Source organism: Botryllus schlosseri, chromosome 13 (assembly GCF_051294905.1).
Source record: "Botryllus schlosseri isolate E-star chromosome 13, Bs_hap1, whole genome shotgun sequence".
Taxonomy (NCBI): Eukaryota; Metazoa; Chordata; class Ascidiacea; order Stolidobranchia; family Styelidae; genus Botryllus; species Botryllus schlosseri.
This window is the reverse complement of record NC_137248.1, coordinates 5,086,932-5,109,449: the sequence shown is the minus strand read 5'-3', so window position 1 is coordinate 5,109,449 and position 22,518 is coordinate 5,086,932. Positions and strand designations below refer to the sequence as shown.

At 40.5% G+C, this 22,518-nt stretch overlaps 3 protein-coding genes across 7 annotated transcripts in view; 2 read left to right on the top strand and 1 right to left on the bottom strand.

Annotated features, from left to right (window-relative positions):
• The first annotated feature begins 209 nt into the window (after positions 1-209).
• LOC145453618 (cilia- and flagella-associated protein 61-like) lies at positions 210-14,082 on the top strand. Its single transcript, XM_080331585.1, has 22 exons — positions 210-364; positions 422-574; positions 736-863; positions 2,077-2,261; positions 2,426-2,553; positions 3,696-3,830; positions 3,895-4,041; positions 4,518-4,676; positions 4,992-5,098; positions 5,948-6,140; positions 6,528-6,656; positions 6,716-6,862; positions 6,925-7,036; positions 7,695-7,846; positions 8,623-8,836; positions 8,896-8,999; positions 10,488-10,645; positions 10,999-11,209; positions 11,537-11,983; positions 12,562-12,760; positions 12,816-12,997; positions 13,762-14,082. Exons 1-22 carry the CDS (start codon positions 329-331, stop codon positions 13,993-13,995), a joined length of 3,660 nt encoding a protein of 1,219 aa, XP_080187711.1. The 5' UTR covers positions 210-328; the 3' UTR covers positions 13,996-14,082.
• A 987-nt stretch (positions 14,083-15,069) lies between these two features.
• The window catches only part of LOC145453619 (RNA-binding protein 5-like), a 29,578-nt gene continuing 22,129 nt past the window's right edge, over positions 15,070-22,518 (bottom strand). For 4 of the 5 annotated variants that reach the window (XM_080331588.1, XM_080331586.1, XM_080331587.1 and 1 more), the window contains 12 exons: positions 22,115-22,272; positions 21,403-21,576; positions 21,271-21,339; positions 20,494-20,703; positions 19,680-19,838; positions 19,070-19,175; positions 18,898-19,013; positions 18,297-18,481; positions 17,455-17,535; positions 17,255-17,380; positions 16,610-16,739; positions 15,070-15,621 (listed from right to left, as the gene is read on the bottom strand). In XM_080331588.1, the coding sequence (XP_080187714.1) occupies positions 15,496-15,621; positions 16,610-16,739; positions 17,255-17,380; positions 17,455-17,535; positions 18,297-18,481; positions 18,898-19,013; positions 19,070-19,175; positions 19,680-19,838; positions 20,494-20,703; positions 21,271-21,339; positions 21,403-21,576; positions 22,115-22,272 (1,640 nt within the window). In that variant the 3' untranslated portion in view covers positions 15,070-15,495. The remainder of the gene's footprint in view (positions 15,622-16,609; positions 16,740-17,254; positions 17,381-17,454; positions 17,536-18,296; positions 18,482-18,897; positions 19,014-19,069; positions 19,176-19,679; positions 19,839-20,493; positions 20,704-21,270; positions 21,340-21,402; positions 21,577-22,114; positions 22,273-22,518) is intronic. The other variant, XM_080331589.1, reaches the window with a different exon arrangement.
• LOC145453621 (uncharacterized) overlaps positions 17,741-22,518 on the top strand; it is a 181,558-nt gene continuing 176,780 nt past the window's right edge. Inside the window, exon 1 of the mRNA XM_080331591.1 lies at positions 17,741-17,751. The gene's annotated coding sequence lies outside the window, so the exon portion shown is untranslated. The remainder of the gene's footprint in view (positions 17,752-22,518) is intronic.

The following is a 22,518-nucleotide window of genomic DNA, read 5'->3' as shown; positions in this document are numbered from 1 at the left end:
TGTGATCAGACTAGATGACCTTCACGGTCTTATCGATCATTCCTATCTAATACCGAATACTGTGCAAGCATATTTTCTGTACCACCATCACTGCCGTGTGTTATGTATTTTGGTTAGATGAAAATAAAGACTCTCTCTCTCTGGTCATACAACCCAGCTGCTCGTATCATGAAAGTTACTAAAGCATGACGATTGTCGCCAATGGCAACTAGCACAGCATAGCCATTTCCCAAACTTACATGTAATCAAGCGCGCAATTCATAACGAACAGGTCGCCGCATCTTACTTTTTACCGATTCTGCGTTTTCTTGTTGCAAGGCGATGAGAAATGACTACTATATCTTCATCGCACGGGCCTACAGAGGTAAAGTGAATTAGTAATTTGCGAAGCTGTTCGGATAGTGCATCGTTTCTGTCACAGGTTATCAACGCTCGCAGAACTGAATCTCTGGACGCACCGGCCATTCTCGATTTGGCATCCAATAGGACTATCGAACAGTTTGGGAGAGTTAATATAGTTCATCTGATTGAGAAAGCCAATCTTGCTGTCACATTGATTAACGACGAGAATGAGGTAGGTACGGTAATACATACTGCTACTGGATAGTGGAATAGTGGATAGTAATAACATGCAGTACTCAATCTCAATTCTGACTTCGATAAAAACACTGTGGGACACGTGAAATTATGTAAAACTAGATTAACGTACCATACTGTGTTATTCCTTTGTCGTAGGTTCTTGGATTCGCTGGATTTTTGGACTACCCCTCCGTTACACCTGATGTATGCAATCCGTCAGACTGGCAGGACTGGATGAAGGATTGTGGATACCCATTAACTGATCAATGTACACCCCTTAACAGGTAATAATATATTGTTCTGCAATTAACGATATCGGATCTTTTGATTTTCTGCGTCTAGTAGCAATATTGAGATGAAAATGCTAAAGAAGAAAGGATGCAAAATAAAATTGCATGACGTGGCAATTGTAATTACAGGAATATAGTAATCTGAAATGTTATATTTTTGCATATAAGCCTTCAATCGAAAAGATTGTTCATGTGCATAATTATGTATTTGTGTGTGTGTGTGTGTGTGAGAGAGAGAGAGAGCGAGGTGTGATTTCATTGCACAATCTCAAAACTTTATCATATTTCATTTCAAATGGAGGCTGTGATGGTGGCTTGAATTATAGAATTTATGGAATGGTTCTTGTCAATTCTGTTGCAATTTGTAATGCTTCGAAAAGAATCATGAATAATAATTATGATGAAATACATATTACATTGGTGCCACGGTTATTTTATTGGATGCATTGGGAGTTACCAAATGTTCAAGAACAGTCATGTCTTGCCCTATCAATAGTTTCATTACCTCACTACTTTCTCAATGCTTGTAATTGCAAATATTTATGCAGGGTTGTAACCAAGTCACAAGGCTCCGAGTCACAAGTCAATCTCACTTTTATAGTTTTGACTCAAGTCAACTCGAGTCATTTTCAATTCACCACCGAGTCAAGTCCGAGTCCAAGTCATCGAGCAGAGGGTCGAGTCCGGGTCATGGTGTTATGACTCGAGTCCGAGTCAGTGTGTTGACTGCTCAGTTTCCAGTTAAAGTCTTGTTAAACCCACTTTTTATAACTCTGTTTGGTAATATCAAATGGTTCGCATTTATAATATATTCATTTACCTCACTTTTAGCAGTTTCTGGTCGCATATTAAAGTACCAGTACCAATAGACGAAATCCCAATGGGGTGGTTACTTTACTATTCTTCGAAATTACGACAAAATGTCAGTCTTGGTCGTCTGAGTCTCGAGTCATGCGCAATGACTCGAGTCTAAGTCGAGTCAATACACAGATTGACTCGAGTCGAGACGAGTCATTTCCGTATTTTGAGAAAATGACTCGAGTCAAGTCGAGTCATCAGAAAATCGTGACTCGAGTCGGACTCGAGTCGCGTCATGACTCGAGTCATTACAACCCTGTATTTATGCAATGGAATTAGTCTATTGTCCTTCTGAATACAGTGTTTGAATCAGTGCCCAATTCGTAGATGCTGATTTCACCTTTTTCAGTTTGTTTCTTCACTACTTCGTTGCCAAGTCAGACTACACGATTGGTTGTGCGAATGAGATAATACGTACTGTCTTCAACGCTGTTCCTGACTTGCATTTTTTGCTGCTTGTATTACCAAGAAAAGTTGCACCGGAACAGGCTATTGAGCAGATCTTTCATCCGATTGAAGGAACAAAAGATACTGGTAAGCAGCAGGCTGACACACTTGAATAGTCACATATTAATACTAGAAGATTAAATTTTAGCCTAAACATCTTTTTGCATTTTAAAAGAATTATACATACCATATCCACAAATACCATATATCAAATTTTGAATTTTCAAAACTTTCTGTTATTTAATTTCTAGATAAATATGCATTGTATGCCTGCTATCGTCACGACCATGTTCCCGTGCTCCATGTTCGTCAGGCTGTTATGGAGGACAGTGATGACCTCACACCTATCTTCACACGACTCAACGAAAAACTTCTTCAGGTTAATGGATATTTTGATTAACAACCTATCGATTATATTTAGAGCAATTTCTGTCGTAGGTTTGTTGAAATCCAATTGACTACAGATCAGAACTGGTCAAAGTAGTCAATGATGGTACTCAAGTAGACATAGAAGTAATGCTGTAAATTTCTAAGCAATTACAAGTAGAAGTAGCGATTTTGAAAATGTGTCAAAATTACTTCATCTGGAAGTAGAAAATGAAGGTCCAACAAGTACTCAAGTAAGTAATTTCAAATAGTAAGTTTGTTCTAGTCGTCCCATACTCTCAGGAGTTGATCGAATTCACAATTGAAAAATGCGCCATCAGGACTTATACAAAATGACTAATGCACCTGCAAATAGGTGCAATCACTGAAAATATATTCAGTTACGGTGATACAGCGGCTATTTCATAATGACGATTTCACTCAGCGAGAGCGAGATAACGTAATGCTGATGCATCCGGCTTCTTGATCGGTAGGTCGTGGGTTCAATCCCCGGCCGGGTCAGACCAAAGACTAGAAACTGGTATCTGGGGCTATCCCGTTAGGCTCAGCATCCACAGATAGCATAGAGGAGAAAAAATGATGGTGCAGACTAGAGGACATTACTTAAACGTTGTATCGCATCTCCGTCATCAAAGCATATTGATGGTGCAAGCGAAAATCTCTCTCTCATAACAGTGCTGCAAATATATCCTGAAACCAATATTAATTTACAACATCCAAAGTCTAAACAGCTATTTGGTACAAGTGGAAGTATTCGAAAAATAGAGCTTCTCGAATAACTATTTGAATACTCAAAATCTAGAAGTAAATGTTATTGAACACCAATAGAAAGAATTTTGAGAAAATCATTCTACAATTGCCTTGCTTAAATATGTTGAGATAGAGACTTACAGAGACTGGACGATAGAGAATCAATTGCCATCAAATTGTATGATATGATGTTAATTTATGATGTCAAGGATTATTGAAGTTACAATACTGCGTTTCCAATCCAGTTTAAAATATCTCACATGTTTACAAGAGCAGGATTAGCCATATTTCCTACGATTTCACTCATTGTGAAGACAGTTAAATTTATGGCCCTCGTCCCTGTGAAATTAGCTCGCAATAGAGCAATAACTTCTGCATTTACAGATTTACGGAGAACATTTTCTCGCTGAAATGATAGAGGCCCACGAGGAAGACCAATACGCATTGGTTGCCGAAGTCGGTGGTAAAGCTATCGGCTTTATCAGCATGTCAAACGATGTCAATATAGATCTGCTCCAGGTGAGCTGTCTAATGAATTGAAACGCCGAAGAGAATAATGGCACAACAGCCATTATTTCAACAGAGAGAATTCGAAATTACCCCGTTCCACGGACTCAGAAAACCTCATCCCGATGACAAGCTCTTCGACGATCCGCCTGTTCTCAAAGTTGTGGAGAAGCCTGTTCAGAATTCCGAATCAGTTACGCAAGCTCCAGAATCAAGTGAGGAGGTATGTACTGTTTAAGTTATTGTCACCAATATCAGTAGCATGGTAATCAGGCATAAGTATGGCAGTGACACGTGGTATGACTTGCCATGTTTCCAAGATATTGAATGTAACATAGACAGCCCTAGTCAGCCCTCAAGTTTACCAGACCGTCACCTGACATATCGATTTGGTCTTTCGTAACATGCCACCTCATGTTGTCCCTCGTCCTTGTATCTTCTTTTACTCCATATTCAGTGTGCATGCCTCCTTTTTACATCGCCTAGTCCCGGGTAGGTGTCTGATTTCAAAGACTACTCTAATTCATTTCGACACCTTCCTATCTTTTCATTGTTTCACGGTCTTGTGGTGTTTTGAAATGATGAAATTTCCTAATAAACTGAATTGAGCAGAATGTTCATTTTATGTATTTATTTAATCGAGACTGCTTACCCCAAGGCTGCCCCTTCATATTTGTTTTATAATCTTTAATTTCTCAGCTGGAAGAAGGGTGTGAAGATGCTGAAGATAGAGAAGGCAACACAGAGGAAGAGGAGATATCCGTTTCAGAAGGCACGAAATCCCCGCGCGATAATCAATCCGACGTTCCAAAATACGTTATTCCGGAACGAGAAAATTCACCGGACATAGAAACAGAGGTTGGTACTTTTATTTAACCCGGCAACATAGGCTACATGCTGATTAAAGACGAGGATATTGGTGATGGATAGTAAGCCAGCTTTGCAGTGTTGAGTGACGTCGCGTAGGTCACTATTTCGCTTATAACTATTTTTAAGAGACTGTTGAGGTACAGAACTTCAATATACAATTGAATAATATTTTCATATTGAAATACGTCCAAATATTTTCGGATGGCACTCTTCAGAGGTAATCGTCAGCAACTAGTGATTGAAAAGATATTGTATCAACATTCGTATCATTGTGATGCAGGTGCAAACTATTTTTTTTAACAGTTTGAACCGCAATATTTTGGGGAATCCAATTGCTTTTCAATCCAACTATTCTGCATGGATGATCTTCACGAAATGCGATCAGCTGACTTTCTGCCGCACGTGTTCAAGTAAGACACTTTTTTCGTAAAGGGTATTGCTGTGATTCTCGTCGAGGCTTTATCACTGGATATTGACAACTCCAACATAGTTTCTGAGATTAGCTATGAAGAAATGTATGAATTTCAGACTATTACCAATTTGATATAGATCATTGCATCATCAGTCATTGACGGGTATCTTGTAAATGCTACTTTTCAATGGTTTGCTATGAACAGTGGTAGTCAGGAATAGGAATATTTTTCTCCTCGTGGCGTATACACCGACTCATATACATATACACGATCTATGCATATGCATACCATGCGTGCATATTGTGCTATGCTGCTGGTCAAGAGAGGTACAGATATAGCCTTGTAAGGTTTTCTAAGTCTTGCATCACCCGTCCATGCTATCCCGGTAATGCTGAGTGCCAAGCGGGGAAGTCATGGGTAGCAGTGTTACTAATCAGGTCTTTGGTCTGACCCGGCCAGGGATCGAATCCACGACTTACCAATCAAGAAGCCGGACCCTTCACCATTGCGTTATGCTGTCGATAGTGTCGTTGGTTTTCTATAATTGAAAGCAATGTTCCCTCTAATTTATCACGAGACTGCACGCACTCATCAACTCATTGCGCGGTCCCTTGGACAACAGTGCGTAACGACAAAAAAAAGAAAGGTCATCACTTCGTTTTTTTTTGTGTGCAGCTTAGATTTACTGCGCGCAGAGACCGTGTTAGCACTGCGCAATTGCGCACGTGCCCAGCTTAGAGGGAACATTGCTTGAAAGTGTGTGAAGATACTCTATAACCAGGACGTAAAGTACCAAACCTGATATTACGACGATGTGTATGTGTAATGATATCATTTTCATTCCAGACTATTCCCCGGCAAAGAATTTGCGGTTATTACCGTTCCGCACTTGGTCCCCGAATTCCCGCTCCTGCAACACTTTGTACGGGCCACTCCCAAAAACTCAATGCTCGTAAGTCAAGAATTGTATGTCTTCCACCGCGGGGGACTGTTTCACGATTTCGCCGTGCGGCCGGTTACCACAAAAGATAGATGGCAGGTGAGATAAATCAAAATTAGTAATCAAAGGTGGTCAGTAACGGAGTACTCATCTTTTTTAATAGTACCGTGCTCAAGTAGGTATTACACACTTCCACTGGTTACTCAAAGGGTTTTGTTTTTAGACTACATTCACTTCTACTTGATAATTGTTTGGTAAAACGAAGTAATTTTTACACTTTGGATTAGATACCTTGAGTCAAGATTCCGGGTCACAAGTCAATCTTACTTTTATAGTTGTTACTCGAGTCAAGTCAAGAGTCAAATAATCTCTGAGTCAAGTCCAAGTCGAGGTGCGCGGGTTACTTCTACTTGATTCGCAACACTGTCTGCTTTGACCACCTCTGTTAGTAAGTGTGTGGTTCACCAATGAAGTCTCTCGTCACAGATTGAAAAGGTGGTCAAAGATCTTTCCGCTAACGAAAATATATTGAACGACGTTGACGTATTCAACGCTGCCAGGAGGGACGAAGATGGTACCGAAGTACAGGCTTTTCTTGCTGAAAGCTTGGGCCAGGTTTGTTTCTATATTTGACGCGTTTTACCATCGTATTACGTCAATGTCTTACTGTTTAGGTTGTCGGTGTTGCTATTGTACGGCGTGAAGAAAATATAGAATATATCAGATCCCATTATAACATAGAAGACTTCATCTATTTTAATCACCACAGACGTAATGAGCACGGACATCTACATCATTTTTGTTTGAATCCGGTTTTTCAGGTATTGTATACTTGAACTTGATTTTGCGACAATTTCTCTATAATGTTACGTTCATTACGCAGCACTACACGAAGCAGTTTTTCAAAGAGATACTGCGGCAAGGACAGAAATCTTGTTTGTTTTATCCGGTCGAAAAAGGAGACGACACATCCAAAAGGCATTCTCTCATTACAGGTTAGTTCAACCTTGGTTGCAAATTCCGAAGTAGTCAATGGTATCACTCTGGCAATTTTCAAGCAAAGTCGTATAAATTAATTGAAATATAATGATAAAGTATAAATCGGGTTGTAATTATTTCAAAGACAGGCTGAAAATACTTACATTCGAAATGAAAATTGTCTGTTGGAAAATTACTCTCAATTAGCTCGAAAAGTTGTTTTAATTTATGCGTGGCTAATGTCTATACTCGTAAACATGCCTTGAGCAATTGAAATGCTAATGCCTCTCTGCCCAACACAAAATTTCAACATTGGAAAGTACGAATAGGACATTGTATTTATATACGTATATGTGCATATGTCGCTCAACAAGGATGGTGCAGAAATAGCCTTGTAAGGCTTTCTAAGTCTTGCACAACCCAAGTAGGAGTAGAGATAGTTGAATGAAAAGCAATCACTAGATAAAGCCAATGGCGGACCAAATGCATTTCAGCATTATCAAAACTCTTTGATCAGGGGGTATTGCGTTACTCTCTTTTAATTTTTCTGTTGTATTCGCACAAGCTCCACATCAGAAGTGACAATGGCATCCAAGTGACTTTGGCAGCCTGTCAGACTAAATTGTCATCACGTACACGTCGTACAGAATAGCTTAATATCCTCCCCACCAACAGGAATCAATTATCTCGTGCCGGTACGGGCGAGGAGACAGATTGTCTACCCGATGGATGACTTGAAGGAAAATGCTCCGTCTGAAAGAGTGACTCGGAAGCTTCCACCATTTGCTCTGTATCACATCAACCGAAAGTTGACATTGGAGCCAAAAGTAAGATGTCGAAATGTCTTTGATATCATGAATTCACGGTAGACTCGTTCCATTATAATTTAGCAAATTTTCTGACATTTGTAATGCATACCCTCAGAATTGTCCAATATTTACAAATGTTGTTGTCTTTGGAATTCAGCATTGCACTGCTGCCCACCACAACTACTATTATTCCCAATTACTGATTCCAAAGACAATTCTTTTCGTGATTTCCTTGTGGAATATGCCTGCATAAAAGGGTTAAACTTCTAATTTTGGTGTTATGATGTGCTGAGGTTTGTTGTTGATCTGTTGATTTTAATTGGATCGATCCAAAAGAGATTGTTGGAGGTGCAAAACTTTTATCAAAATCCACCAACAGAATGAGTTTGCGTATTATCTAAAAATATTACATTGAGCTCAAGCCATCTGAATTTTTATGCCTGCGATGTCATGTTTGGTGATAACATTGTTGATACACAATGTTCCTTTCAATTCTCTACTAATCGCTGATGATTACCGCTGTCAGCCGAAAATAGTCGGGAACATTTCATTATGAATACATGTTATTTGACTTTTCTAAAACTTTGAGATGTCTAAAATTGTGTAAGTTGTTTGGGTGTACTACATCATCCTAACTGTTCATTACATTGCATCGTGTTTTGTGTAGTGCATTGTACATTGTGTTTCTTGTGCGAATGAAAATAACAGAACTGCTGATTATGATTATAGTGATTGCTATAGTCATTTGATGCTTTTAAGTTTAGCAATATATTCAATCCCTTCATTATTGCCAGGTTACAATAAACGCACGTATCGTCGTTGTCGGTGCTTCAAGCGTCGGAATCTCGTTCTTGGAGACGCTCAGCTTCTGTCCGCATCTCCGATTCAATAACTTGACTCTGATCGCTAAAGACGGTCTGCCGGATCAAGTATGTTCGGCCGATTACAGCTACACCGAAGAACAGCTCGCGTGCATGTCGCTCGCCACTTGGGTCAACGTTGTGAAAGGTTTGCGGTGTCACATCATTTGGAGTCCTTGCTTTTACAGGAATGCTTTCTTGTTACAGGCAGTATGGTCGGTATCGAACGGTCGCACAAGTATGTGATTTTGCAGAATGGAGAACGCGTTTGCTATGATTATCTTATGCTTTGCACCGGGCAACAGTATCAGGTGACGCATTACTACTACTAAATTACAGCGTAGAATTTCCACCAGCTCAATGGAAGTTTTCAACCTATCAGGGTGTAAAATGGTATCGAAACTATGATTCTCATCGACAAATTAGCTGATAGTGGTAGGGAGCGTACTCGAAAACATCATTTCACACTATTCGACTCGAGTCACGAGAATTAATGCTCGAGTCATTCTTCCCAGCCCTAATTATTACACTACACACACGCTTTGATCGGTGTCATGTGTAACGTAATCGAATTTGTATAAGGTGACTATTAAATTCAAGAATTATTGACACAAATTACTGTAGTTGTTCAGAAACAACTTTTTTACCCGGATTAAATTGTTAGGTATCAATCAGGTTTATTAATATTTTCATTGTTTCAAAAACATCACAAGACTGCGATACGATGAAAAGATAGGAAAGTGTCGAAACAACTTGGAGTAGCCTTTAAGATCAGACACCCACCTTAGCCTAGGCAAGTAAATAAGAGGCATGCACACTGAATGAAAAGTAATGCAGAGTATATAAGACGCAAGCGACAAAATGAGGTGGCATGTGGCGGAGAGGGCGAGGTCGATGTTAGGTCGTGGTCCGGTAATCCTGAAGACTGGCTAGTTGTCGCCTAAAAAACGCACAACAAATTTGGTTCAATTCCGAACAGTAGAAGAGGCCGCAGAGCCAATTGAAATTTTTGAATTTATTACAAAATAATATTTGAACAGCTTCTTTGAGGTACAGAACTTCAATATACAATTGAATAGTATATTCATATTGAAATGAACCCGAATATTTTTGGCTGACACTCGTCAGGGGTAATCGTCAGCAACTAGTAGAGACTAGTGACGTCATATTTTGTGTTACGATTGTTGATATACGCTGTTCTTTCGAATTCTCTACTAGTTGCTGACGATTACCCCTGACGAGTGTCAGCCGAAAATATTCGGGTTCATTTCAATATGAATATACTATTCAATTATAAAATAATAATAAAAAAAATTCAAATATTTCTGTCACCCCAATAAAATTGTTGAGATGTTTAAAAAATGATGCAAAACAAAATCGACGCAATTCCAACCAGTAGAAGTGAAGTTGTTTGAGTTTTTCATCAATATTCAGCTGGGATTTCAGACTGTCACCGCTTCTACCGGTTGAAAGTGAGCAGAAATTGTTTTGCATCGTTCTTTTAGGCAACTTAACAATTTCACGAAGTTGACAGTAATATTTGAAATTTTTTTATAATTTTTATTTATAAAAAATTCGAAAATTTCAATTGGTTCTGTGGCCACTGCTACTTGTTACAATTGAGCCAAATTTGGCGTGCAGCTTTTTTTTAGGCAACCTAACAATTTAATCAGTGAATCCTTGTAATCCAGAAAAAAAAAGTTATTTTTGAACAGCCCTAATGCTCTTGTAGCCGGACATTTGTAGTTTGCCACAGCTAGACTCAAACTGAATAGATTAAATCAATCCATTTTTTGCAGGTTCCAAAAGCAACCGAGGCCGACTTGGAAGCAGGAGCGACGAACCGCGATATAAGTCAAAGGGCGATCGAAACTCCCTACCTGAGGCAATCTCCTTCGAATGTGCTGGCGATGAATAAGGACTCTGATAAGAAATTCTTGATGAACTGGATGAGCGGGTAATCAATTTACTTTGGAAGCCATTGTGAGAAATGGATCGCCATAATTTCACCTTAACTTCCAGCCAATTAATGTCATATCATAATTTATGAGCGTGGCCTGTTACTCATCTGAATCAGCAAAGTTTATTGAGCTGATGCTATGTGACTGCTAGTAGTATATATTCTAGTACGGTACTTCTGGAACTGTTCTTACGTATGAGTTACTCAGAGATGTTTAATAACACCACCTATTCTATTATATCATTTGATACTTTAACGCTATGGAAACAGTGTTGGTAAAAGTGGATGGTTTACTCAATAGATGTAATCGATCTTATCTCGATAATATATGCGGACACGTTAATTTTCAGCGTGAAAACGTTCTTCGGCAAAATAGTTATCTACGGCAACACGTTGGATGCTTACTTCACTTTACAAAACCTTCTCGCGCTCGGCATACCAGGAGAGCAACTGGTTCTACTGCAGCCTCCAACGTCTCATAAATTTGCAAAGCCCGACACTTTCCAAGAGCCGAGCCTCGTGAAAGCTGTCACGGAGGCAATGAAGGCAGCTGGAGTTGAGGTGGGTTATGCGGTGGATATGTCTGCTGGTGTTTTTGCCTTTTCATCTGTTGTGCTTAATTAGATAATTCAAATTATTTATTTTGCTATTAATCTACCCAGCAGAATAGCCACATTACTGCATAACATATGACATCACATTGAAATGGTAATGCGTATTTTTAGGAAATACTACTTTTTAGGAGTATTCAACTTGGTTTTACCTACCTAGAATACTTACTTTTTACACAGCTGGAAATTGCTACTGCTACTAGAAATTCACGATGGTACTTATACTTATACTGAGTACCAACAATGACTACCTTGGGCACCTCTGCTTACTTTTCAGCATCACATCAACTGCATATTCGCCGGCTGGACTATGGACGACGAAATCGACAACAAAGTGAAAGATGTCAAGTTCACAACTCCCACCAAGCCTCTAGTCTACGAGTGCCACGCATTCCTCTCTTTCCACCCGAAATGCATCGACCATCACGCTTTCCGCGCTGTCAACGACGCATGCCTTGTGTTCGACGGCAGACTTGTTATCGACGCCAATTTCTGCACAAACGACCAAGCGATACGAGCCGCTGGTTCTTTGACGAAGTACGCAAGACGCTACCACGCCGAAGACTGGTCGAATCACGACGGCTACAATTCGTGTGAAATCGGTTTTCGGTTGGCTATGTCAGTGCTTCCTGTATTTGATCCTACGTTGGAATCGATGGCTGAGGAAAGGGAGAACCCGAACGACCCGTATACAAAGCTGACGCCGGTATTTACAGATTGTAAGGTAAAAATGTTTTTTTTGTACCTGCCTCGATATACGTTGGATCTGAATACGACGATTGAATTGTGCGTTAGCAAAATGAAAATGCGACTATTCAAATTTCTTATGATATCAATCAAAAACTAATCAAAGTGTGAAATTCTGCGGCAACAGTAACTGAATATATTTTCAAAGATAGCACCAATTTGTAGTGTCATTAGGCATGGAGGCTGGAATTTTGAGAGTAGCCGATCGATTACTTCAAGTATACGACGTCTCGCACATATGTAGTTTTTGAATCTATTTACTTGAGTACTTTTCAGATCTTCATTTTCTACCTACTTGAAGTAGTTTTGACTTGTCTTGAAAATCACTTCTACTTGTAATTGTTTGGGAATTTATAGTGTGACTTCTAATTCAGTATTCACTACCAATGATGACTTCTTTGACCACCTGTATTGGTTAATTAAGCGTATTTCGATAATTCCATTTATTTTTTTTTATGGTAATGGCTAGTTATTTATTCAGTCGTACATTCATTGGCACACTTGCTAGATATGTTCTAGTAAAACACTGACTTAAAAAGTCGATATTATTTTCAGGTATTTCACGGTGTGCTTCCAGGAGGATTAGAATATCTGCATGTGAGAAAGCCCGGTGCCGTGCAGCCGTACGACGTGCAGTTGGCCAAGGCAAGTCACGGCGAAGAGATCGAAACTGGCTCGGTGGAGAACGGAAATTATTTTAGACTTCACATCAACCAACAGAAATGCGTAGAAACAATCACTTGCGTCGTCAAAGGTGGTGCCTTGAATAGCGTATTGTGACCCTATTCTGATTCCGTATATTTTGACAGTGGCAGGAGAAGTATCGTTGCCGGTGTCCAACTTTATACAGTTATTCAACATTCACGAGCGTTACCTCAACAACCTCGTTGACAGATTCGATGAAGGACTGGTGACTGACTTGTACGATTTCTTTAAAGAACCGTGGGCCATGGCGATCTTCCATGATAGGTTCAGAGATTTGAGACATGAGGTGGGTAACAGTTTTTTCACGCTATACATTGTGTTTAAATGTTGATTAGTTTATCAAAAGTTTGGCAATTTAAACTGGCGCACAAATATTGGTACGTGCAGTAAGTACTACATGCCAAGCAGAGGTGGTCAGTGGTCACCCTTAATACTCAAATAGAAGTAGGAGTATCAATTTTCAACTAAGTATATTAACAAGCATTCTAGGCCTAGTTTTGTCTAATAATCTGGAAGTAGTCTGAAATCATAACCATGTAAGCAGTGCAAGCAGCTCTGATGCTCCATGCTGACATAAAACAACAGAGTGCAAAGTTGGTAAGTGAAGAAGTACTTCTACTGTCTCAGTTCTTGAAGGGAAGATATGACGTTGTCGTTACATATTACTTCAGTGTCTACTTTTAACAGTTTTTAGACTGTAAAACCTATCTATTTTATTTCAGAATTATCCCGGTAGACTCAAACTATCTTGATGGATATTGTAACTGATCCCAGGTATCAAAGCCTCATAATCAATTTATTAGAAATTAACCAAAATATCTGGAATGCAACAATCAAACCGCTGTTTGAAGGACTCTTTCAACTCACATTGTCTACTGTCTATAAAGCAACACTAGGACATGGTTACCACCTCTGGTTTAGAATTCAGTTCAACGGCGGTGCCTTTTCGATGACAAATTATGCTTTTAAAATTCTTAGCACTACGGCATCAAGGATTTATATGTGCAAACAATCAGGAATGTGTAAATTTGGTCATTCAATTACTCATAGGTGCGCGATATACTGAGCATGCCACCGGAAGGCGGAGAAAGCTTGGGATCCCTGGAAGCAGGGATACAGCAAATATTCCGAGAAGATACCAAGATCTCGGCCGAGCAAAGGAAGGAGCTGAGAGAATTCTACATGAAAACCGGGATGAGACGAACTGTAGAGAACAGACTGCTGAGCTTTTTGAGTTACAACTACTACCACCTGCCGATGTACGCGAAACCCGGAATGGTGTGATTGGATGTTATCTTGTGTATCATAGCGCTATTTTTGTAATAAACAGTCACAGTGCTATTTTTGTAATAAATAGTAAGAATGCGCTTACATGGAAGCCATTGTTTCTAAACTGGCAGGGGAGATAGTGTAGTGGTTACGATAAGCGCCCAGCACGCAGGCGACCCGCGTTCGATTCCCGTCAGAGGTTTATCTGGGCTCCTCTTCCCCTGCCGTTCTTACGGCGACAAAAAAGCCCAGAAAAAGACCCGACGAAAGAAAGCACTCACAAAGAATGGAAAAGAACTAGTAGAAAGGCCGCGGCTTCAAAGAGATCAACATCGAAAAAGAACTGTCACATCGGGCACTCTAGGCCGAGGTGGATGTTAGAGTAAAGGATCGCTACTGAAGCGTGTCGTTCTACATCCTCCTATCTGTTCATGACATCGCGTTGTATCTTATCGCATTGTACATTGTGTGTGACTTGTTCAGATAAAAATATAACCCAACCATGTTATGTTATGTTACTGTCTTTATTCCATGTCTGGGTGAACTTTTGATTTGAACTTTATGCCTCGCTCATAACTATTTCACTACAATGAAATCGTTTCATGATTATGGCCATGTGTATTTCCGCTATTTCACTATTATTTTAGTTTATTGTAGTGTACGACGATTTACTGAAAATGTGACTGGACCCTGGATCTGCCGCTGCGTCGGAACTGATATTTTAGTCATCAACATCCCAAGTGTCGCAGCCAGACTTGTAATTTTTGGTTGACATTGCAAGTTCACAATCTGAGCAATTCATTTTGATAATATAATAGGAAATTACCTCGCGGGCCACGCAAAACCCTCTCGTAGGCCACATTTGGCCCGCGGGTTGGCCACCCCTGATATAGACAGGCCCATTCGATAATTTCAGAGCCGGAGCCGGAGCAGTGGTAATAATGCGGCTCCGGAGCTAATGTATGATAGAAGAAAGCTCCGGAGCCGGAGCAGTTTAAATTTACGGCTGCTCCAAAGCCCTGGTACTGACAGCGACACAAATACATCTGAAAATGTAGTACTAACCCCACTAACGTGCATCAGGCGGTCTATGATGTAAAGTGATTTATTTCACAGAAAAAAACTTAATCGACACGACAGCAGAGGTAATGTCACAAGTCGAAACGGTGGTAGCATTACCAAATCCAAGCGTATAAAATTATTGCTTCAATCACTCACATTAGCTGAAGCGCTCACCGAGTAAGGCGACACTCAAAAACATCAAATATTTCAAGGCCATATGTTACTGATGTAATAACACATCGGATAGCCCCGTCAAAGTTTCAAGTTCCATTGCCGAAGGGAAGCGTACTTTCGACTGTCACTGTTAGATTGCAGAGCTTACACGCGATTTCAACATGATGGCAGGTGATTGACAACTCAACTCGTTGCCGTTTCCGCCTTAGGTTTACGTGTCAGTACCACGCATCGATTGTCAGCGCGGGACAGGTTTAATAATAATAACGGCAATCGCCGTCACTCCATGTCATTGTATCTCGCGAGCAGTCGTTGCCGCGCCATTTCCCTGTAACTATCGCTGCCGGCCTGGCCAAGTTTCGATCCACGCATTCCCAGTCCAGCGCCCATCGTTCTTTGCTCGGCCTGTGACAGATAGCAGCCTTAGTAACAAACGTCGATTACAATTTCGTCAAGATGAAACAGCAGACGTGTGGTCCGTAACGAAGTACTTCTGCATTTCGGTGTACTCAAATAGGTTTTGGTTGCTTGAACTACTTAAGTGGATAGTACAAAAAAACAATAAGTACAGCAATATGTTCAGCTTGAATTACTAAAGAAAGCGGACGCTCTGTCCATTGTACCGGTCTACGACTGTGGAACAGTATTTAACAGGGCTGCAATTGACCCAGGTCTCGATTTTTTGTGACTCGACTTGTCACTAGATACATTTTCAAATGCGTAAAATGACTCGACTCGAGTCAATTCTTATATCGAATCGACTTTGCCTCGAGTCATTGTGCACTACTCAAACCAAGTCATATGACTCGAGACTAGAACGGCAAAGACAGACATTTCATCGTAACTTCGAAGAATAGTAAAAGTTATTGGGTATTTCGTCTATCAGTCCTGATACTTGGAAAATAGGGCCAAAAACTGAAATTGAACTGAAAACTGAACAGTCAACATAATGACTCGGACTCGACCCGTTACTCGCTGACTCGACGGTGAATTGAAGATGACTCTACTTGACTCGAGTAAAAATTATAAAAGTGAGATTGACTTGTGTCTCGGAACCTTGTGACTTAGTTACAACTCTGGTATTCAAGATCAAACACAGGCATATTCCAATACAAGCAGACTCTACTGAATGAATACTTGTCTGAGCTCGAGATTACCGGACCGCAATACAACATATCTCTTGCGCGTTTGCGCTCATGGTACAGTTTTTGTTTTAAATCTGTGTTGCGGGGTTGTAACCGTATCAAAATTTGCTGGGTTAATTTTCGAACAGATGCCAAGCATATTGAATATCAGTTTCATCTAGTGGTGTACAGCGGTTTCGATATAAAGTTTCCCTTTGGAAAATGAAATTGAAATTTGCCCGGCACCTTCCACCAATAATCTGACGTACCATAATGGGGGCCGTGATACCGGATTCTTTTTTGCCCAATCCCGAGCCCGCTTTCCAGCCCATTTTCTGCAGCATCTTGTTGCCGATGTTAGATTCTCCGATGCCGTCTTTGGTAGGCTGTTCGTACGGACTGCAATAAAGGGTGAAGCGATCACTTGTGTACGAGATTCACATTTTCGCAATTATTTCTTATATCTAGGAACCTCGATTTTATCCACAGTCTAACTGCACCTTGGAAAGAAATTCCCTTCTCTTGAATACAGACCGAGAAAGCTCATCATTTGATTCGAAGCTTACATCGGAAAAATTGGCTGTCCGGAGACATAACATGATGATTCATACAGACGTAACCAAAGCTATGACCAGAAACAATGCTAAAGACTAAACAACTTCAACTGGAACCGCAATAATTGTTGATTTAATTTTTGATTCTCATCGTGATTTGGATTATATCACTCAAGTTGCTTAGAGACACTTTTTTTTATATCGTACTGGTAGTGACAAACTGAAAACTGCAGAAATGGAGGCAGTCTAACAATGTATAAGGGATTGGTAAGACCACCAGTCCACCACATATCAGAGTATCGCCAAATACATTACATAACAGATACACAATGGTACTAGAGATAAAGTACACTGGCATACACTGGATTTTTCGTTACTCTTCCTTTTTTCAACGGTGGATCGGCGATGCCGTATTTGTTCCGTCTCTCCGCCGCGCGGTCCCGATATTTAGTTTGATTCGATTCGGTCGTCGTGGAAATCTTCGATCTACAGACGGGTGCAGTTGTTGTTAGCGGCGCGCCGGTTATAATCCTGGTGCAGACGAATAAACCAAAGCTTACCTCAAAGCTTCCACGTTCTGTTTGTGTAGGTCGGACATCTGCTGATGCTTTTTCAAGGCGTCTTTGGAGGCGAACGCTCGTCTGAAGGGGAATAAACAATTATAAATGTTATCTTTTACAATTCCATGAGAGAGTAAGCGTATCTGCAAAAATAAGAGAATATCTTTCAAGGAAAAGTGGTCAGCGATACAACTTCATGTCATCTTGTCACATTGTATAATTTTGATAATATAAAAACCTATGTGTGGATACAACATGAATAATTGCATATGTATATATCGTTGCAGTTGTATTAAAGTAGCATGTATGTATGTCCATTTTTTAAATTTCAAGATCCATTTTTCAAATCGATTTTCATATTTTTCGGCCGCATCCTGGTCATGTTTATGTTTTTCTCACAGTTTCAAAGTTAACCATGGCCAAGCTATGTCCGAACGAGAATGAAAACTTTACATAAAGTCAATCTTCTCAAAGTGTGTATAAGCTACTTAAATACCGCGACGATATATGATTTGACATAACAAGTAACTATACAAACAAAAAATAAGAACAAAACAGCTAATGATAACATAATTTCAAGGGGCAGGAAAATCGAACAAGGAGGAGATATTGTTGGGTATCGGGCGCTCGCATACGTCGAATAACATACGACTGATTGCATGCGTAGATGAGCTAATCGCAATGATACTTCGCTTGATGGCAAGTTATGATATTTCGTAAAGATTCAGAGTGGCATGAAATAAGTTTTTTCTCACCGCACAGCAAGTAAGCATGTGACTAACAATCAAATATGACAAACAATACAAATATGCCATGTCGTCTCGTCGCTTGCCAACAAATACCTGCACAGCAAACACGCCATTTTATTCCAATCTGTTAGCTTCTCAAGTTGATCCTCCACGGACATGGTCGGTTCCTGCTGGCCTTCATCGTCGCTATCGCTTCCTTCGTTGTAGGAGCCGACTCCTGGGATCGCCGAATGATTTGCCATCACCAGAGGAGACATGACATCGCCCAGGGTGTTCCTCTGTTGCAAAGCGTGTACCGAGTTAATCAAGTGGGGTGGTATCAGCGCCTGCGCTGCTGGGGATGGGAACAATCCAATCCAGGGTAAGAAAATCCATATTTTCAATCACAAGCTCAGCAGACAGCCTCGTCAGCAGGGCTGTGGGGTTTTGCACCACTATAGAGTTGGAGTCAGAGTCGCAATTCTTGATCAGGGGAAATCGCGAGACTCAGAGTGAGGCATAAAAAATGTTTGTGATCGTCACGTTTGTACTACAAAAATTGTACATCCTAAAATATTTTCCCGTACCAAACTCAATACTTTGGCTTGTTTACAGACAGACACACTTTACCAAAAACTATTAACTATTAATTAATCCTATATCTCCATACAAGCCCTTATACGATAATAAGAGGATACAAAATCAAGAAACTAACCGCTCCCATCGGTACGTTCGATGGTTTGTACAATTCCGTCGTGAACGAATTGGATATGTTGGCCCGCCTCTCTTCTTCTTGGACTCGTTTTTCAAGTAACGAAAACCCAATGTCTCCTAACAAGATAGTGGGGTTATAACACGTAAAATCATCCGAGCCACACCCAACAAACCGGTTAAAGATTGCTTTTTGTTCGAGTTTACATTTTCGTCCACCTTCTTCGTCTCCTCTTTTTTCTTATTTTGAGCTTTCGCCCATCTTTCCATGTCTTTTGCAATCTGCAAACGTATCATCGTGACAATAAAAATCAGAGTTCAAGGTCTACATCACTACATCAGTCTCCAATGCTCCTCATAAGAATATAATCAATGCAACTGATTTGAATTGTCAGCGAGCAACTGGTACTTGTGGAAAGCACGTAGCATCAAGTCGACCAATTTATTTCAAAACGTATCTCTTACAATCAGCGCTAAAGAAAAACAAAATATGGATTTCCAAAATATGATATTCATCGTTTGCATTTTTTTTTATAGCTTATTGGGTACGACCACCAGGCCGTAGTGTAGTCAAAACCCCGAAAGCAAGATAAACAGTTGCCCGATCACACCACGTGCAGGCAGGTATACAAAAAAACAGCTTCAATGCAAAAGGCATAGTATTCAATGGACAACGAGAAAGGGAGAATGAGAATTCACAAAGACGAATCTGCTGTCATTACGAGTATGACAAGCTTGAGGCCTGCTTTAGCTAGTAATGACAACACCCAACAGTATGGTTGGTACCTGCTTAGCAGTCTTCGATTTCATCTTCACTTCCTCTTTTTCTTTCTTCTCCTTAGCTTCGCTCGCCTGAATGGCCTGCATTTCGCTAGTCACAGGCAGATACGTGTGCGTTGCCTGATCCCAGTACAAGTACACGCCCGAGAAACTGTTGTAATAGTACTGCAAGAAAAAGAAGCGCAAAGCAAATGTTACATTCCAAGTCTTGGTAAAACAGTAAACATATAAAAACAAACTCCAGTAAAAACGCAATGTATTTAATCTTCAACAGCAGAGTCACTATAGGACAGGCAAGCACCATACGATCACTAACCATAGAGAAGATAAACCAGAGGAGTACATAACAGAAAACAGGGTATAAACACAAAGCAAGGCACTCTAGGAAATAACGATTTGCACTAACTACCATAGTTGTTCAACTAGAAAATGTTCAGCTTTTTCAAATTTGATTAGAATTACTGAATACACGAAAACTTGAAAATTTAGTCTAAGTTCAGTTCATATCATATCAAAGTCCATTCTCGTAAGAAAAATAATGGCAAATGACTGTACAGCAAGCTTGGCTGGTTTCGAACTAGACAGTTTCTCTTGCAGCATTATCAGCAAAACCATAAATTATATTGGAATTAGAGCGAAGAAGCTTTTCACAAATTAGATTACAGGCATTTCCCTCAAATTAGATCTAACAGACAACTAGAATTATCTGTCTGATAAATACTAGTCCTATGCAAACTAGAGGCAAACAATAGCAACATAGATGCACCAACATGATAGTAAAAGTGTGTACGATACAAATACTGATGGAAATATCACAAACCCGGGTCTTTGCGCTGTAGTACAGCCCAGTCGACGCGTCATAGTAGTAACCCGACTTTTCTTCGTACACATACTTGGAGGGGTCGGGCGTTGGGTAACGTTGTGGCTGTTGCGGCATTGGCGGCGCTACGACAGGCTGCTGAATCTGCGGATTGCGCGATTGCTGCCACGACTGTTGCAACAGCTGGCTCATCGCTGCGTGTCGTTTCACCTAGAAATGGTTTTCTTCGGGTTCAACTTCGGATAAACAGGGATATCGCAACAAACAACGTTTACATATTTCCAATGCACTGCATGCACTCTACGCTTTTCCATCGACTCATCAGGAGCAAAGAGTCGGTAAATGCGTTAAACCAAATTTTAAATATAGAATTGTCATGTAATAGACTCACGAAAGGAGACAAATTTTACACAACACTAATGAAATATTCCTAGATTATAGCGATGTTCTTGTCTAATACAGGTTTACAATGGGAAAAATCTGGAAATTTTGATATATCGTTTGTTGTAATGAAGTTTTGTACCTTCACAAACCTACTCAGATCTAAAGCTTGACTTCAAGCACCACATTACATGCAACGACAGAGATAGAGCCAGTATCGAAATAGAAATCCTGTTGTGATGTGTGAGAAGGTCAAGTTTTCAAGGTTTGTACTCAATTGGAAGTCGAAGTGCCGTCATAAATTTCTACTGAAGTGCAAGTCAAGCATTCTAGGCCTATGAAAGTAGAATTAGTTTGTTACTGACCACCTTTAGAAATAGGTGATAAGCGCCTCACCTGCATCTGAGCCGCTGCGACTTGCTGCAGCGCCGTTTCGGCCGGATTACCATCCGGTTTGCTCTGAGTCTAACAAAAACATGCAACGATCAGCACGAGTCCTTGCGACAAACACACGAGCCCGCTTCGTACCCCCACCTTGGACCATTTCGCAGCCTCGATCGCCGCCGCTGCAGCGTTCGCGGTGGCGGAAGACGGTGTAGGCTCTGGTTGCCGGGGCTGACTGTAATCCAACGTCACCAGGCGGCCTTCGATGTGAAAGCGTGGCGTCGCGGTTCTGAGATATTCCAAGACTTGACTGCATTCCTGAAATAATGCCGGATGGCAATGTGCTAGCAAATTATCGGCTGATCCTCACAAGGTTCCCTGCACTCTGAATATGCGGTTTCAGATGAAAAAGTTGAAAGAATATGTGGCAGCAGTCAGTTTACGGTCACTGTATGCGATCTGCAGCCAAAATATTTTCACACGAGGTCAGATTGCACTTCATCAATCTCAGCGGTAGCGATTCTTCATCCTTTTTGGATAATATCGGCTGACCACTGGACAATATTGTCTGACCACTATCTAAAATTCCTTCACATATCGACTAGCAATTATCTGAAGTTGGTTCTCCTAGATACCTGTTTTATGCATATTAATAAACTGCGTAAGAACACTGTTTCATGCTCACGACAATACCACAGAGATTGAGAAGTACAATGGGACCGCTTGTCAAAATATTCTTGCGGCAGTTCTAATACGTTGGCTTTGAGGAAAATGGCTGATGCCAAATTTTTTTTCAACTTCAATTTGAGACTACATCATGTCAGAGCGCAGTGCCCCTTTATTTTACGGCACTCACCTCGACGCTTTCCCACTGTATGAAACAGAACCCCCGAGAAACCCCGGCTTTGTCCTTGACCAGTCGGACGTCCAGAATCTTGTAATGTGTGATATATTCAAAGGCGGCCTTGACGATAGGTATCGTCGTGTTCTTATCGAGTCCCATCACAATCATTGCTGAAAAGAGAAACCAATTTTTAAGACAAGAGTAAAATGATTGAGTACTTGAATCCGAATCTAGTATTCATAGTAACGATTCGAGTAGAGCAAAGAGAGACGATTTTTTTCAAATACTGAAATATATACTTCTAGCCGCTGCAAGTTGTTTTGATAAAGTATGTAGTCAGTGGAGGTCTTGAAACTAACCGAAAATAACATTTGTATGAAATTGTGATTGACCCGGAGCCTCGTCACGAAAGCGCC